The sequence below is a fragment of the Lithobates pipiens genome, unplaced genomic scaffold (genome assembly GCF_037356315.1).
Source record: "Lithobates pipiens isolate NorthernLeopardFrog02 unplaced genomic scaffold, aLitPip1_a1.2 Scaffold_19, whole genome shotgun sequence".
NCBI classification, from domain to species: Eukaryota; Metazoa; Chordata; class Amphibia; order Anura; family Ranidae; genus Lithobates; species Lithobates pipiens.
In genome coordinates, this window is record NW_027507764.1 from 151,007,587 (window position 1) to 151,023,255 (window position 15,669).

The 15,669-nt window shown below is 40.1% G+C and overlaps 1 protein-coding gene across 4 annotated transcripts in view; it reads left to right on the forward strand.

Annotated features, from left to right (window-relative positions):
* The window catches only part of KCNH8 (potassium voltage-gated channel subfamily H member 8), a 780,884-nt gene that overhangs the window by 522,360 nt on the left and 242,855 nt on the right, over positions 1-15,669 (forward strand). For all 4 annotated transcript variants that reach the window (XM_077491398.1, XM_077491400.1, XM_077491399.1 and 1 more), the window contains exons 4-5: positions 1,008-1,132; positions 5,725-5,965. In XM_077491398.1, the coding sequence (XP_077347524.1) occupies positions 1,008-1,132; positions 5,725-5,965 (366 nt within the window). The remainder of the gene's footprint in view (positions 1-1,007; positions 1,133-5,724; positions 5,966-15,669) is intronic.

Below are 15,669 nucleotides of genomic sequence, written 5' to 3' on the forward strand. Positions count from 1 at the left end.
GACTGGTGCCCAGAACTGGACAGCATACTCCAGGTGCTGCCAGACCAGCGTCTTGTAGATTGGGAGAATTATCGCTTTATCCCTGGAGTTAATTCCTTTTTTAATGCATGCCAATATATATGTTTGCTTTGTTAGCAGCAGCTTGGCATTGCATGCTATTGCTGAGCCTATCTACTAGGACCCCCTAGTGTATAGATTGCATTCATATCTTTGTCACCCAAATGCATTATTTTACATTTTCTACATTAAACCTAATTTGCCATGTAGTTGCCCACCCCATTAAGTTGTTCAGATCTTTTTGCAAGGTTTCCACATCATGTGGAAAAGTTATTGCCCTGCTTAGCTTAGTATCACCCGCAAATACAGAGATTAAACTTTTTACCCCATCCTCCAAGTTGTTTATGAACAAATTAAACAGGATTGGTCCCAGCACAGAACCCTGAGACCCCACCACCCACCCCTGACCATTCCAAGTATTGCCCATTTATCACCACCCTCTGAACTCACACCTTGGAGCCAGTTTTCAATCCATGTACTCACCCTATGGTCCATGCCGACAGACCTTAATTTGTACAGTAAATATTTATGGGGAACTGTGTAGATACTTTTGGAAAATCCAGATACACCACGTCTTTGGGCCTTTCTTTATCTAGATGACAACTCATCTCCTCATATAAGGTTAATAAATTGGTTTAGCAACATCCCCAATAGTTTACATTTGCTGCTCCTCTAGACATACAGATTTGTCAAATGATTGCTCTTAGTGATATGGAAAATGTAACTGTAATGCAACAATGTTTCCTCATTTTCAATTGTCAAAGTCATCTCAAAGAAATGTTGTCTGCTCTCTTGATATTCCAGCTTGAATCTTTTGTTCACATCGGGGAAAAGCATTGAAGTCTGACGTTATATTTTATTACATTCTAAAAAGTGCTATAGAAGTACATCTCTGAAAGGTTAAAATTGCATGTGGTGATATCTAATTGCTTGTTACTTTTGTTCCACAGAAAAATACAGAAAAGGAAAAGCAGGGTCCCATTTTGAGGCAGCAAGGAGACGGAGTCGGGCTGTTCTTTATCACATCTCTGGTCACCTACAAAGGAGAGAAAAGGGCAAATTAAAGCTTAATAAAGTAAGAATGCCATATGTGTGTATCTGCGGCATGAAATTATAAAGTGGTCCCTAATGTGTTATAATGCTAAGACTATATATAATTTATATGAAACATGTGTACGCAAACCAAGATCTTTAAATGTATATATTTACTATACTACTAATAGTCTCGTTTTTCACCAATATTTGCCCTAATGCCTGTGATTATTGTGTATTTTGTGGAAAAGTGCTTGTGTTAGCGCTATAAAAATAAAGACCCCAACATGTACTGCAGGCTGCATAGAAATATAAGTAATACTATTACAATTAAGAACACTAGATAATTACTATAAACTTATCTATATTGAATATTAAAAAATACATTAAAGATGTTTAATATAATACTGAATGTGTTGTTTGAGTCATGGCTTGCCATTGAATTTTAATAATGATAAATAATAACTAGGTAAAAAAAAGTCAGTTTGGGTGAAGAAACCTTATGAGATTCCTGTTACTACAAGGGTGATCACACATGTATCAATATAATCATTTAATTTAATTTAATACAATACTTTAACGAAAATAAACCAAAGACACTAAACTCGGCTCTTGATGAAATGAGTTGTCTATGGCATAATTTTGTCAGCCACTGTTGAGGAAATGCATAAATAATTTATTACATGCATTTATATAGTACTGATAATTTATGCAGCAGTTTACATTTACATCAGTCCCTGCCTTTAAGGACTAAGGTCTCCATCTCACATGCATGCACATAAATACAAGAGCCTGTTTAGGCAGGAAACAAATCACCTACCTGCAAGTCTTTGACATATGGAAAAAATGGGTTGCCCAGACGAAATGCGTGCAAGCACAGGATGAACATGCAAATTCCATGTAGATAGCATCCTGGCCAAGACTCACACAAGGAAAGAATACTAACCACTAACTCACTGTGCTTCATGAGTATTTAAGAATCATAATATAGAGAATCATAATATAGGACAATTCAGCACAATATGTAATCGATCATTTAGACAATGACTGATAGATTGTATTTTCTGTTGTAAAGTGCAGAACAATACCATGTCCGTGACAATGTATAATATTTTACAGGTAATTGTACCTAGATCAAGTACAAATTGCTGTGCATAATCACCATAAGGGTTTGTACAGATGGATGTTTAACATATAATCACATAAATCCCACTGTTATTCTTTCCAAAATCTCTACTCTGCACTCCTATTCAGCAGGTAGCATACATAGGGCAAGCAATACACCTGTTGCAACAGCATCAAGTACTGAATTATGTTTTTAAAGTGGCAATGCAGAGTTGAGCAAAGCACGCATGTGCATTGTAATATATTACTGTATAAGTGCACTTTTAAGGGAATTTTTTTCCTGTTAGATATACAACATACTTTACTCACTTGACTTGATGCAAGTCCAACACCAGCCAAAACATTGCAATTCAATTTAGATTGAATTTACAGTGAGAAAGAGTTAGAACCTAGGTAGGATTTTTTATTGCCACCTTTATTCCGATTGGCGTAGATGGAAATCTCTCAAATGGGGATACAGACAAAAACAAAATACATTTTTGCTGATTGAAGAGGGCTTAGATCTGCTTCTGCTGTCTGTGAATTCCTCTCTCTGGTGACAGCCCAATCCGCCTTTTCTTTGTTAGTTCGTCACAGGGATAGAAGAGAAAATCTCCTATTTGGGTTACAGGAAGCTATAAAAACCTAACATAGATTTTATGCAGTCTTATTCTTTACAATATAAAAGGCAGTAGAGTTACAATACAATAAAATATAAGAGGGTTAAGAGGGCCCTGCTCAGATTTAGCAACCCTTAAATAGGGTAGCTCTGATATAAAAGTTATAAAATTATAAATTAAGTTAAAATAAAAAATACAGGAAACACTGAATATAAAATATGTTTTTAAGTCATGGGAAAGAAATAATGATTTATTTTGTAAAAGTTAAGTGATGTTAGGCAGGGAATGAGTAGAGTCTGAACCACATTAGTAGTTTAAACCATATGTAAACTTCCAAAACAAAAATTGAATATAATGCAGCTTACTAATTCTTAGATGTGATGGCCATATTTGTTTTTGGTTTTTTAACATTTTCAGCATGTAAAGAAAATACCTGCTGATCCTGATGCAGGGTCCTTTTCATTACCCATGAGTTGAATAGAAAACATAAACATCATTTTCTTTCTTGTGTAAACTATGATCCCATCAATTCCCCATGTAATAGAGATAGACAAAGACAGACAGACAGTATATAAAGTCCAGTTTTTTAATTTGTAGAATCACCAGGTGAAACAGTTAAAGCCTGACAAAAAATAAAACACTGCAGCCACCACATCTACGAAATGTAAGCTGCAATATATACTAAATTTTGCTTTTGTATTTGGATATGCTTTAACATTTGTTGCAGGAAAGAAATGGATTTGTTAGGAGAGATGAAAAATGGTAAAGGGAGGAAAAATAATCTTTAAGACACCTTTCACACATTCGCGGTAAAGCATTACTCATTTTAGCACCACTTTACCGCTGTTTAAGCGGCTCTTTTGCACCATTCTTAGACCACTAGTGGGGATCTTTTAACTCCAAAGAAGGGGTTAACAACACCAGTGTTGTGGCACTTCCAATTCACTTTTCAGGCGCTTCAGCAGCGATGTCCATTAATTGCAATGGGCAGGGGCATTTTGGGAGCGCTGTATACATCGCTTACAAACTGCCCCAAAGATGCTGCTTGCAAGACTTTTCCAAATGTCCCGCATGCACACCCCCCAGGGTGTGAATGCACCCATTGCAAAGAATGGGAGGCAGTTTTCAGGCACTTTACAGCCGCTATTTCTAGTGCTAAAACTGCTTTAGTGTGAAAGGGATCTAAAATAGATATTGTACTGTAGGCCCAAACTTCAATAAAAAGTCGGAACAATATTCCATTGTAAAACCAATACTTTGAAAATAGTATACATTTCCTTGAAATTTTCCACTTTTTGTCATGTTACAACCAAAAATGTAAATGTATTTTATTGAGATTTTATGTGATAGAACAATACAAAGTGGCACATAATTGTGAAGTGGAAGGAAAATTATAAATGGTTTTCCAATTTTTTTACTAATAAATATGAAACCAATTGCCTTCAGAAGTTACCTAATTAGTAAATATAGTCCATATGTGTGTAATTTAATCTCAGTATAAATACAGTTGTTCTGTGAAGCCCTCATAGGTTTGTAGAGAGCCTTAGTGAACAATCATGAAGACCAAGGAACACACCAGACAGGTCAGGGATAAAGTTGTGGAGAAGGTTAAAGAAGGGTTAGGTTATAAAAAAAAATTATCCCAAGCTTTGAACATCTCACGGAGCACTGTTCAATCCATCATCTGAAAATGAAAAGAGTTTGGCACAACTGCAAACCTACCAAGACATGACCTTTGACCTAAACTGATGGGCAAGGAGAGCATTAATCAGAGAAGCAGCCAAGAGGCCCATGCTAACTCTAGAGGAGCTGCAGAGATCCACAGCTCAGGTGGGAGAATCTGTCCACGGGACAACTATTAGTTGTGCACTCCACAAATCTGGCCTTTATGGAAGAGTAGCAGTAAGAAAGCCTTGTTGAAAGAAAGCCATAAGAGGTCCCGTTTGCAATTTGCAAGAAGCCATGTGATGACACAGCAAACATGTGGATGAGGGTGCTCTGATCAGACCAAAATTTAACTTTTTGATCTATAAAAAACGTGTGGCAGAAAACTAACACTGCATATCACCCTGAACACACCATCTCCACCGTAAAACATGGTGGTGATGGCATCATGTTATGGGGATGCTTTTCTTCACCAGGGACAGGGAAGCTGGCCAAAGTTGATGGAAAGATGGATGGAGCCAAAAATAGGGAAATCTTAAAAGAAAACCTGTTAAAGTCTGCAAAAGACTTGAGATTGGGGTAGAGGTTCACCTTCCAGCAGGACAACAACCCTAAAGACACAGCCAAAGCTACAATGGAATGGTTTACATCAAAGCATATTCATGTGTTAGAATGGCCCAGTCAAAGTCCAGACCTAAATCCAATTGAGAATCTGTGACAAGACTTGCAAATTGCAGTTTACAGATGCTCTCCATCCAATCCGACAGATTGGATGGATGAGCTATTTTGCAAAGAAGAATAGGCAAAAATGTCACTCTCTGGATGTGCAAAGCTGGTAAAGACATACCCAAACTTGTAGCTGCAATTGCAGCATAAGGTGGTTCTACAAAGTATTGACTTAGGGGGGCTGAATACAAATGCACGCCACACTTTTCACATATTTGGTTGCAAAATTTTTTCAAAACCATTTATCATTTTCCTTCCACTTTACAATTATGTAATGCTTTGTATCACATAAAATCTCAATAAAATACATTTACGTTTTTGGTTGTAACGTGACAACATTTCAAGAAGTATGAATATTTTTTCAAGGCACTGTACATACTTGGTTATATACAAGCGCAAATCTAATAATGTGCCCAAAACGTATTGAGGTACAGAATATTTTAAAAGGGACTGGTCCTTGTTGAGCTATATAACTACAAGATAATTACTTTAATAAAATTTGTTTTTGTTTGTTTTACAGAACGTTTTTGTAGATAAACCAGCAATTCCTGAATATAAGGTTTCAGATGCAAAAAAAACAAAGTTTGTCATTTTACATTTTAGTACCTTCAAAGCAGCCTGGGACTGGCTAATATTATTAGCAACGTTTTATGTTGCTGTTACTGTACCTTACAATGTATCCTTTGTGGACAATGATGACCTATCATCAACAAGAAGCACAACTGTTAGTGATATTTCCGTGGAAATCCTTTTTATTATAGGTAAGGTTGCTGCTGTTTGGTCATGTTTTCTAACACACTTTTTTGTGTATAAATAATGTGATATGCAAATTGAAATGTTACCTGTAGTATAAAAAATGGTTTTCCAACATTCCTAAAATTAGATCGTGCACTCTAAATCCAGAATTCCAAAATGCATTTAGCACTTAAAATCATTTAAAGGAGACGTAGAACCAAAGCTCTATTGGCCCTACTTCTCCTGGAGATCACAGGAGTGCATTCCTATAACCTGTATTCACCCTGCTGTTGGCTGACACCACTCACCCAGTCCAGACTCTGAAGAGATCTCCACTTTAATGTCAGGATCCACCCAGATACCTGGACCAATAGCTGGATCAGCCTCTAGGTGCACCCATGAGACCTTAAGTCAGCCACTCTCACCCCTCCACAACCCAGTGCTCCAGTGAGTGCTGGAGGAGCAGAGCACAGAGCCAGTGAATTACAGTCACCAGCTCTCTACTGACTAAAGATCGAGAATGAAACAATCAGCAGTTTTTGATCACTCAGCTCTTGGTGTACAGGCAGCGGGGGACAGATGCAGCATCGGATCGATGCCCTCTATGTGAATATACTGTATATGTTTTTTTTTAATCCCTAACTTTTCTTTTAAATGATTTTATTTGGTAGGACATTTTGGATTGTTACAATTTAATCTCTTGCTTCAGTGGAATGCCATACACAATTTCTTTATATTATACAAAAATGACAGTTTACTTACAGTGAGATCAGAGGTTGCAGCCTACATCAATAAGTGTTGAGGAGAGTTAGAGGCACTGTCAACTTTGTATTAATATCTGCTTCCCCATTGGAGTGAATTACCTTCATTTCCTGTTGTGTCACCAGAGCTCCATAATACCAATCTTGCCTCATATGATAGAGATACTTTAAAGCATATTTAATACCAAAAATGCAATATGTTGGAGATTACCAGTCTTCAGGTGGGGTGGGTGCATTACTTTTTGTTTTTTTTTACTTTTTTTTTACTAATTTTTAAATTCAGATCCTGCAAATAAAACATTTCCTGTCCTGCTTTTCCAGTCATAAAGCTTGCACATCAAATAGGTCTAATTTTTTTTAACTGCTTCCCGACCAACCGCTGCAGTTATACTGTGGCAGGTTGGCTATACGTCAGCTCGCAGGATCAGGATAGCAGGCGCATGCGCCCACTGCACAGCAGGGGTGCCTATGCTCGTGCACGACAGTCGCAATGGCCACCGGCCACGAGCGATCGTGACCAGGAGATACAGAAGAGGGATGAGCGTGTGTAAACACACACTTCCCTGTTCTGACAGGAGTGACAGATTGTGTGTTCCTATTAGCTAGGAACCACGATCCATCACTTCCTAGAGTCAGTCCCCTCCCACTTCAGTTAGGATCAACTCCCAGGGAACACAGTTAACCCCTAGATCACCTCCTAGTGTTAACCGCTTCACTGCCAGTGACATTTTTACAGTAATCAATGCATTTTTATAGCATTGATTGCTGTATTAATGCCAATGGTCCCAAAAATGTGTCAAAATTGTCCGATGTGTCCGCCATAATGTCACAGTCATGATAAAAATTGCAGATTGCCACCATTATAAAAATAATAAATACATTTTTTTTTAAGAAAATTGTTGTGACAACAAAATGTATTGAGGCAGAGCTAAACAGGGTGAACTCACCATGCAGGAGCCCCAGGGCACTCACATTTAGTGCAACAAGCTGTGGTTATACTTACTGAGAAAGTGCCTGCAAGACTTATTGTTTAAACTGCACTGATGTCTTTGCATATGGGCTGATTTTTGCTTTTCAAGATGTAAGTGTATATGTTTTCAACAATAAATGGTTACTTTTAAAAGGTGCTTATGCTATGTGAGATTTCTTTCCTGCGTGGTGATTGAGTATCCTGAGATTAAAAGCGGCAACCCACACAGGGAACTCTAAATTATTATCTATAGATGTTTGAGCGAGTATGCCTCTTTTGAGGAAGACAGGCAGGTATATAACATTTGTGTGTTCAGGTCCTGTGGCCTTGTGAAGGGAAGCACAGATGATAGGTGGAAATTTTTTCACTAATGGATGATTCATTTGTATACACTGTTTAGGGTCTGTATTCATTGTCCTCTATACTGAAAAGTGACTGTTTTCATTGAATTGGTACTTTGTTTCACTTTTCACTGGGGGGGGGGGGGTTCTGCACACGCTTGGGTATTTGTAGTACAATAGACAAATTTGTTATTGGAGCACTAATTTACAATGTATGCTGTTTTCAATTCACTTAAGGCATGCCATACATTATGTTATTTTCCTTCAACCAGGGGTCGAAGGAAAGAAAATTGCTTGCTTCTCCCAATGTTGATGGGGAATCCCTCCCACTGCACTAGTGCATTGTGACAGTGGGAGGTTTCCGCCATCAGAAAACAATGATCAAACAGTGATCAAATTAAAAAAAAAGAAAATCGGACAGGCTGTCTGTACCAATGAGTGTGGTCATTCAGTCAGTATACGGCTGGCTTAAATCAGTATTCTTTGTTTTTTTGTTCACTACACTGTAGTTTAATGTATAGACAGAAGGTATTTGAATACTTACTGTATATACAGTATAGTAGTGTACTTTATTAGAGTTTTTTTTATATTATTTTATAATTCCAACTCCATTTTTGTCATGTAGCTGGTCAGAGGCCGAAGTGCTGAGAAGGCTTCCCTTGCAGCTAAGTGCAGAGCGCCCCCTGAAGGTGGTACAGGGAGTTCTATACTCAAAGAAGCAGGGGTTGCCAGCTGCAACAGGCTGAAGTGATGAAGAGATGTCTGCTGGAAGGTGGCTGATGAGCAGGGTGGGCTGCTGGGCAGGAGTCTCTCAGGAGTAAAAGATGAGACTTGACAGCAGGGAGAGCCAGGAGCAGAGTCAGGAACTAGGCCACAAGTCATACACAGAGGATCAGCCAGGGGTAAGCCAGGGTCATATAGGATCAGCAGGCAGAAGTGGAGTCACTGGAACAAGCCAAGGGTCAAAGCCAGGGAATGGAGGTAACAGGGATTGATAGTGGGAACAAGAACTCAGGAATACACAGGGAAGCTGAAGATCATCCAGTAGTTAATAGTTGCCTTTAAATAGGCCACCGGGCTCCAGAGTCTATCATGTATTGCCGGAACTTTGGCGTACCTGCATGCACACCGGAGAATATATCCTCCTGACCGTTCTTGCCCATGTGTGCATACACATTAGCAATGGAAAATTTGTGTATGTCAATCCGCGATTCTGCTGGCCATTTATAGATATGGCAGTTCTTCTGCGGATTGTTCTCTGACACATTTCAAGTGCAAAATTGGTTTATTATGATATTCCAATGGAGTTTATGATGAATAGCATATGTTATGCTGTTACAAAATAAGAGAAGGGGATAGTGTGCTTATGTAACTTTGTTTATCAATACTATGCGTGAGATTTATATTGATTACCTAGTTCCTTTTAATTAACTCAGCAAATGAGATTAGGTATTGTATGCTCAGCAAGTGCTGACTAATGTGCAAATAAGTCAGGGAATCTGACATATCCTAGACCAGTGATGGTGAACCTTGGCACCCCAGATGTTTTGGAACTACATTTCCCATAATGCTCAGCTACACTGCAGAGTGCATGAGCATTATGGGAAATGTAGTTCCAAAACATCTGCGCTCGCTCGCCCCTCCTTTCCTGGCCGGCCGGGTAGTGTGCTCGGACAAGGGTCTGTTGTGGACTTTGGGGGGACCCCCACACCGATTTTTTTCAGCATTGGGGCTCCCCTTTAAGTCCATACCAGGCGGCGGGGCCAGCGACGTATCCCCGCCTACCTGGAGACGCGCTCGAAATAAGCGGACTTTCCTCCGCGTGTATGGGCGAGTCTGTTCATTTCAAAAGTAGGGCGGATAGTACGGCGGACTTAGTATGCCGTATTAGTCCGCTGAAAAAGTGCCGTGTGTGGGCAAGTAGCCCGTTCGGAAAGTCCGACGGACAGTCTGGTGGGAAGTCCGCCAGACTAAGTACGTCGGACAGACGGCTACGTGTGTACGCGGCTTAACACAGACCTATCAAAATGTTTATCCACATCAATCCAACAGCAGAAAAAATTACAAAATATGTCAAAGCCAAGAAGAAAGTTAACAAAACACACATTTGAATTGCCCCTAATATATATATAGTTCAATCCCTTTTCTTCAAAATGTCACAATAAGTCATGTTCCCCTGTTGGGACAGGAGTCAAAATGTAGCAGACAGGAGCCAAGGCTTATATACAATAAAGTAGTGTTTGTAGATCCTCAAATAGGACAGCCATAGCTTTAAACATCTCTTGCACATTGCACATATACAGTACTTATATATTGAAAGCTCAACTCCATATAATGTGAATGGAGGAATTGATCCTGTAATGGAACAAGGTCAAAATATGCCTATCCCAAATGTATTTCCACATAGGGGATGAAAACCCATGTGATTATAGGTTTTCACAGACTACAGTGCTTCTGTAGCCACCTAGAGCTACACTAGGATTAATGTAAGAGAAATGGAAAGTCTATAGCATGGCCACCCAACAGGAAAGGGGCAGCTCCCCTGTACAAGGTCCTGAGTCAACCTAGTAAACATAAATATTGAAAAGAGCAGAGGGCATCTCCATTAAAACATAGACTCTGCAAACCAGCAAATTGTATAAATATAATAATGCACTCACATGTAGTGGAGGAAGAATCAGCATATCATCCATGGAGGACTTGTCACCACTGGCAGATATAGGCAGGAAGACAGCTGGTGTTGTGCTTGTTTTGCACAAAAGTTATAGTGTTTACAAAATAGGGGATACATTAATGGCATTTTTATTATACATTTTATTTTTTACTAGTAATGGCAGTGATCAGCAATTTTTAGTGGGACTCTGAGATATACCTAATATTTTGAGGGACCTTTGGAGTGGCCAGTGTGTCATTTGCCAAAAATTTAAAACCATTTTTCTTTTGTAAATTTCATAGCTTTAAAAAATCTAAACAAAACACTGCTCCATGCCAAAATGAATTGTTCTTTTTTTTTTCTTGCACTTGTACATGTTCCTTTGTCTCCCCACTCCCCATGTTATTTTTTACAACCATTTGCATATTAGCCCAGAAAATTGATCTGACAGATTCAGCTCCCATTGATTTCAAAGGGGTTCAGTTCTGAACTGAACTTATTTGAAGTTTGCCAAACCCTGCTCAAACCGAACGCAGGGCAATTCAGCTCTAATGATGATCAAGCCAAATACCGATTACCAGCAGAAAGAGAATGAACGCTGTAAAGTGCTCATTATTGCAGTGAGAGATTTTACAGCATGTTGGAGCTTCTTTCTAGTCATTCAGCACTTGTTCTTTTTTCTTTATCCTGCTGAGGTTAAAAAGATAACAATACATCTTTATGCTGAGCAGCAAGGAGGCAGACAAACAGATCTCGTATTGCTGTGTTTCTTAGATTTGGATTTGCCCTTGTCTCTGTGCCCTTATGAGGAGATAGGGTTTGCAATTCATTAGTTAATTTCAATCAAAACCTAGTACATCCAATGAAGTTACTATGGCTCACCCCACTACACAACATGTAATATAAACTTATTTGGCAACAATTTAGAATTTATCTCCCAGTGTTCTATAGAAATGTTATATAGATTGATTTTTTAACTGATGTCATTCCTCAGTTCTCAATCACTTGTGTATAGGATTATAAGCAATGTTGGATAGCGCTGTGCTTGTGCTATGTTAAAATATATGCATATACAAATATATGCAACTATTAGAATAATATGTGTATTTGAACATTTATAATGTTCTGTAAAAAAAAAGATAGCATTTACAACTTATATTGTAGTACACCTTCACACAAATGAAGCCATAAATAAAATAGATGAAATGATGCAGCCTTTTTCCAAGAAAGTAATCCAGTTAGATATATAGTGCAATTTAAGTGTTACATAGAAGCTATTTCCTTTTTTCGTGGACACACATATTGCTTTTCTGGGTGAGGTACAGCATCAAGGTCACAAAACCTTTTTTGTCCTAATCTACAAACCCATCTCCCTTTGTTATTGGAACTGAAGGAAAATGCCATATATTACAGCAACATTTCTGAGACAAGCTAAAATTTAATAGATCACACTCAATTTAAAATATAGTTCAATTATAAAATAGTTCAAAGCAACATAGCACTTCTTCACTTCAAAGACCAATATTCAGTTTTTTTCATCATATATCTAATACCTATATACTGTTTTAAATGTACACAAAAGCATAAATACGATATACTAATTTTAGTAAAGGGACTATCTAATACCACATTTTTGCTTGAGTTTTAAGATAGTGTAGTGGCTGCTGCTAGATTGGGAATATGTTTAATTCAACATCAGTTACAGTGTAGGGCAATGGGTTCAATTCACAAAGCTTTACCGCATGCGATAAGGGAATAATATTACTCATTTGCATACATTATTGCATGCGGTAAAGTAAGACCAATTCACAAAGAATAAAAAAGTTTATGCGGTATTTACTTAAACAAGAAAAATGGGCCAGTAAATACCGCATAAAAAGCAGCTAAATCCAATTCACAAACAGACCAGAGCATTAAAAAGCATGCGATAATTACCACCAGGGTTTAGCTGGCGGTATCACATGCAGTATTTGTAAAAAAACAAATAGCTGGTTGCTAAGGAGCAGGCCAGGAAGTCGGCTGCTTTGTCCTTAACATTCAATGACTTATCAGCTGTCAGCGGGCTTCCTCACTAATAGCTGATTTTAAAAAAGCTGACAATTAAAAATTATGAAAAAAAAACATAAAAAATGGCATGTGGTCCCCCCAAAATCCATACTACACCCTTATTCATTATGCAGCCAGGTAGGTCTGGAAAGGGGGAGACGAGCAAGCATCCCCCCTCCTGAACCATACCAGGCCACATGTCCTCAACATGGGGGGGTGGCTGCTCTGCCCGCCCACCCCAAGCATCTTGTCCCCATGTTGATGGAGACAAGGGCCTCTTCCCGACAACCTTGGGTGGTGGTTGTGGGGATCTGCAGGCAGGGGGCTTATTGGAATCCGGAAGTCCCCTTTAACAAAGGGGACCTCCAGTTCCCGGCCCACCTATGTAAATGAGAATGGGGTACATTTTACCCCTACCCATTCACAAAAAAAAGAAGTGTAGTGTGACAAAACACAAGAGACTTTTTTGACAAGTTCTTTTATTAAAAAGTCTTCTTCCTCCAGTGTTTCTTCTCCCTCCAGTGTTTCTTCTTTCTCTTTTCTCTCAGGTAGTTTCTTTTACCTCAAGTATTTCCTCTCCCTCTTATCTCTCCAGTGGTTTAATTTCCCTCCGCTGTCTTCTCCCTCTGCTGTCTTTTCCCTCTGGTGTATCTTCTCTCCCTTCTCTCTCCGGTGATATCTTCTTCATCCACTGCTGCTATCACTTCCTGCTAAAAATAAAAAAACACAGACTTCCTCTGATGCTGGCTGCCTCCATTGTGTTGGCTCCCTCTGTCTGACATTTCTTATATAGCAATGGGGCGGGCCATCCGGTGACATCACCCAGAGATCCCACCCCATTGTGATGTTGGGTGATGTCACAAGAGGTGGGTCTCTGGGTGATATCACCCAAAGGGCCTGGTATGGACTGGAGGGACCCCACACTGTTTTTTTTCACAATTTTTATTTGTTAGCTTGTTTTTTTTAAATCAGCTATCAGCGGGGAAGCCCGCTGACAGCTGATGATTAGTCGGTTGTTAGTGATGTGGCTTCCAGACCCGCTCTTTAGTAACCAACTCAATGCAGTAAATTACCGCATTAACTAATGCAGTCATTACGGCTAAATTGAACAAATACCACATGTGGTATTTAACTACAAATTTTTTGTGAATTGAACACTTGCACAATTGTTACCACATGTGGCATTTTACCGCATAGGATTAGCTGTTATTTAAATCTTAGTGAGTTGACCTTATTGTAAGCCTGCTGCTGGATTTCCCTTAAAGTGGTTCTAAAGACTCAAGATTTTTTAACTTCATGCATTCTATGCACATATACTTATACTTACCTGAGCCCGCTCTTCCTCCAATGATGTGCACTAGAGCCTTGGCTCTCCAGGGATTCTCCCTTCTCATTGGCTGAGACAGCAGCAGGAGCCAATGAGGAGAGAAAGGGGTGGGGCCAACCACAGCTTTGTGTGAATGGACACACAGAGCCGCAACTCCGGAGAGAACATGAGTGGGTGTCCCCATTGCAAGCTGCTTCCTTCAATATTACTTAAAAACTGCTGGACTTTCGAATGAGAGGACCTGCCCACACACGACCGGACTTTTCCGGCGGACTAGGTCTGGCAGACAAACCGCCGGACTATGGCCGGACTTTTGAAATGAACAGACTTGCCCACACACTGAGGAAAGTCAGTTCATTTTGAATACGGCTCCAGGTTGAACACGGCTCCAGGTAGACGGGACTAGCAAAGGAAGTCAATGTTGCCGCCTTCGGTGGTGAGATTGACACCCCACCAGGCCCCGTCACCTGGTATGGACTTAAAAGGGAAGCCCTACACCGAAAAAACGGCGTGGGGGTCCCCCCAAAGTCCATATCAGACCCTTATCCGAGCATGTAGCCCGGCCAGTCATGAAAGGGGGTGGGGATGAGCGAGTGCCCCCCTGAGCCGTACCAGGCTGTGTGCCCTCAACATGGGGGGTGCTTTGGGGAAGGGGTCCCTGCTGCCCCCCACCCCAATGCACCTTGTCCCCATGTTGATGAGGACAAGGGTCTCTTTCCGACAACCCTGGCCGTTAGTTGTCGGGGTCTGCGGGCGGGGGGCTTATCAGAATCTGGGAGCCCCTTTTAATAAGGGGGCCCCCAGATACCCGCCCCCCATCCTATGTGAATGAGTATGTGAATAAGTATGTACCCCAACCCATTCACCTGGTGAAAAAAAATGTAAATAAAACACAACACAAGGTTTTAAAATACATTATTGCACAGCTCCGGGGGTCTTCTCCCGTATTGGGGAGTCTTTTCACCGCACTCCTCCGTCATCTTCTGCTAGCTCTTTTACTAGTGGAGGAGCCTGGCTTTCTTCTTCGTCGCCGCCCGGGGGTCTTCTTCCAACTTCTGAGGTCTTGTCCCCCTCTTCGGGGATCTTGTCCCCCTCTTCGGTTCTTCTTGCCAGACCTCTGCTTTCTTCTCCCAGCTCTTTTACTAGCGGTGGCCCGGTCTCACAGTCCGGCGGACAATTTTGAGTCAAAACTTCTTTCTAAGTCTGCCGGACTATTGGGGAAAAAAAAGTCCGCCAGAGCCCGCACACGGGCGGATTGCCCGGCGGACTCTGGTCCGCTGGACCAAGTCCGCCAGATAGTCCGATCGTGTTTACACAGCATTAGAATCACTTAAGTCACCAGGATGTCATTGATATTTTATGTAGCAGCAAAGTGGTCATTTGTTTATTATTTTCCAGTCTGAGGAAAACAATATTGACTTATACCAGTCACCAAAATGTCTGTGAACTTGCCAAATTGCTTAAGACAACTGACAGGCTGTGGCTGCATTATTTGGTTACTCAACAACAAAACTGACACTTTTTTAAATTTCAGTCTAAGAAAAATCTGTTAGAGACTGAATTACTAAAGGAGTTCCGAATCTTTGTTAACAACTGTGTTTATATAGCCTTTAATTACCCAGTCATTTAAAA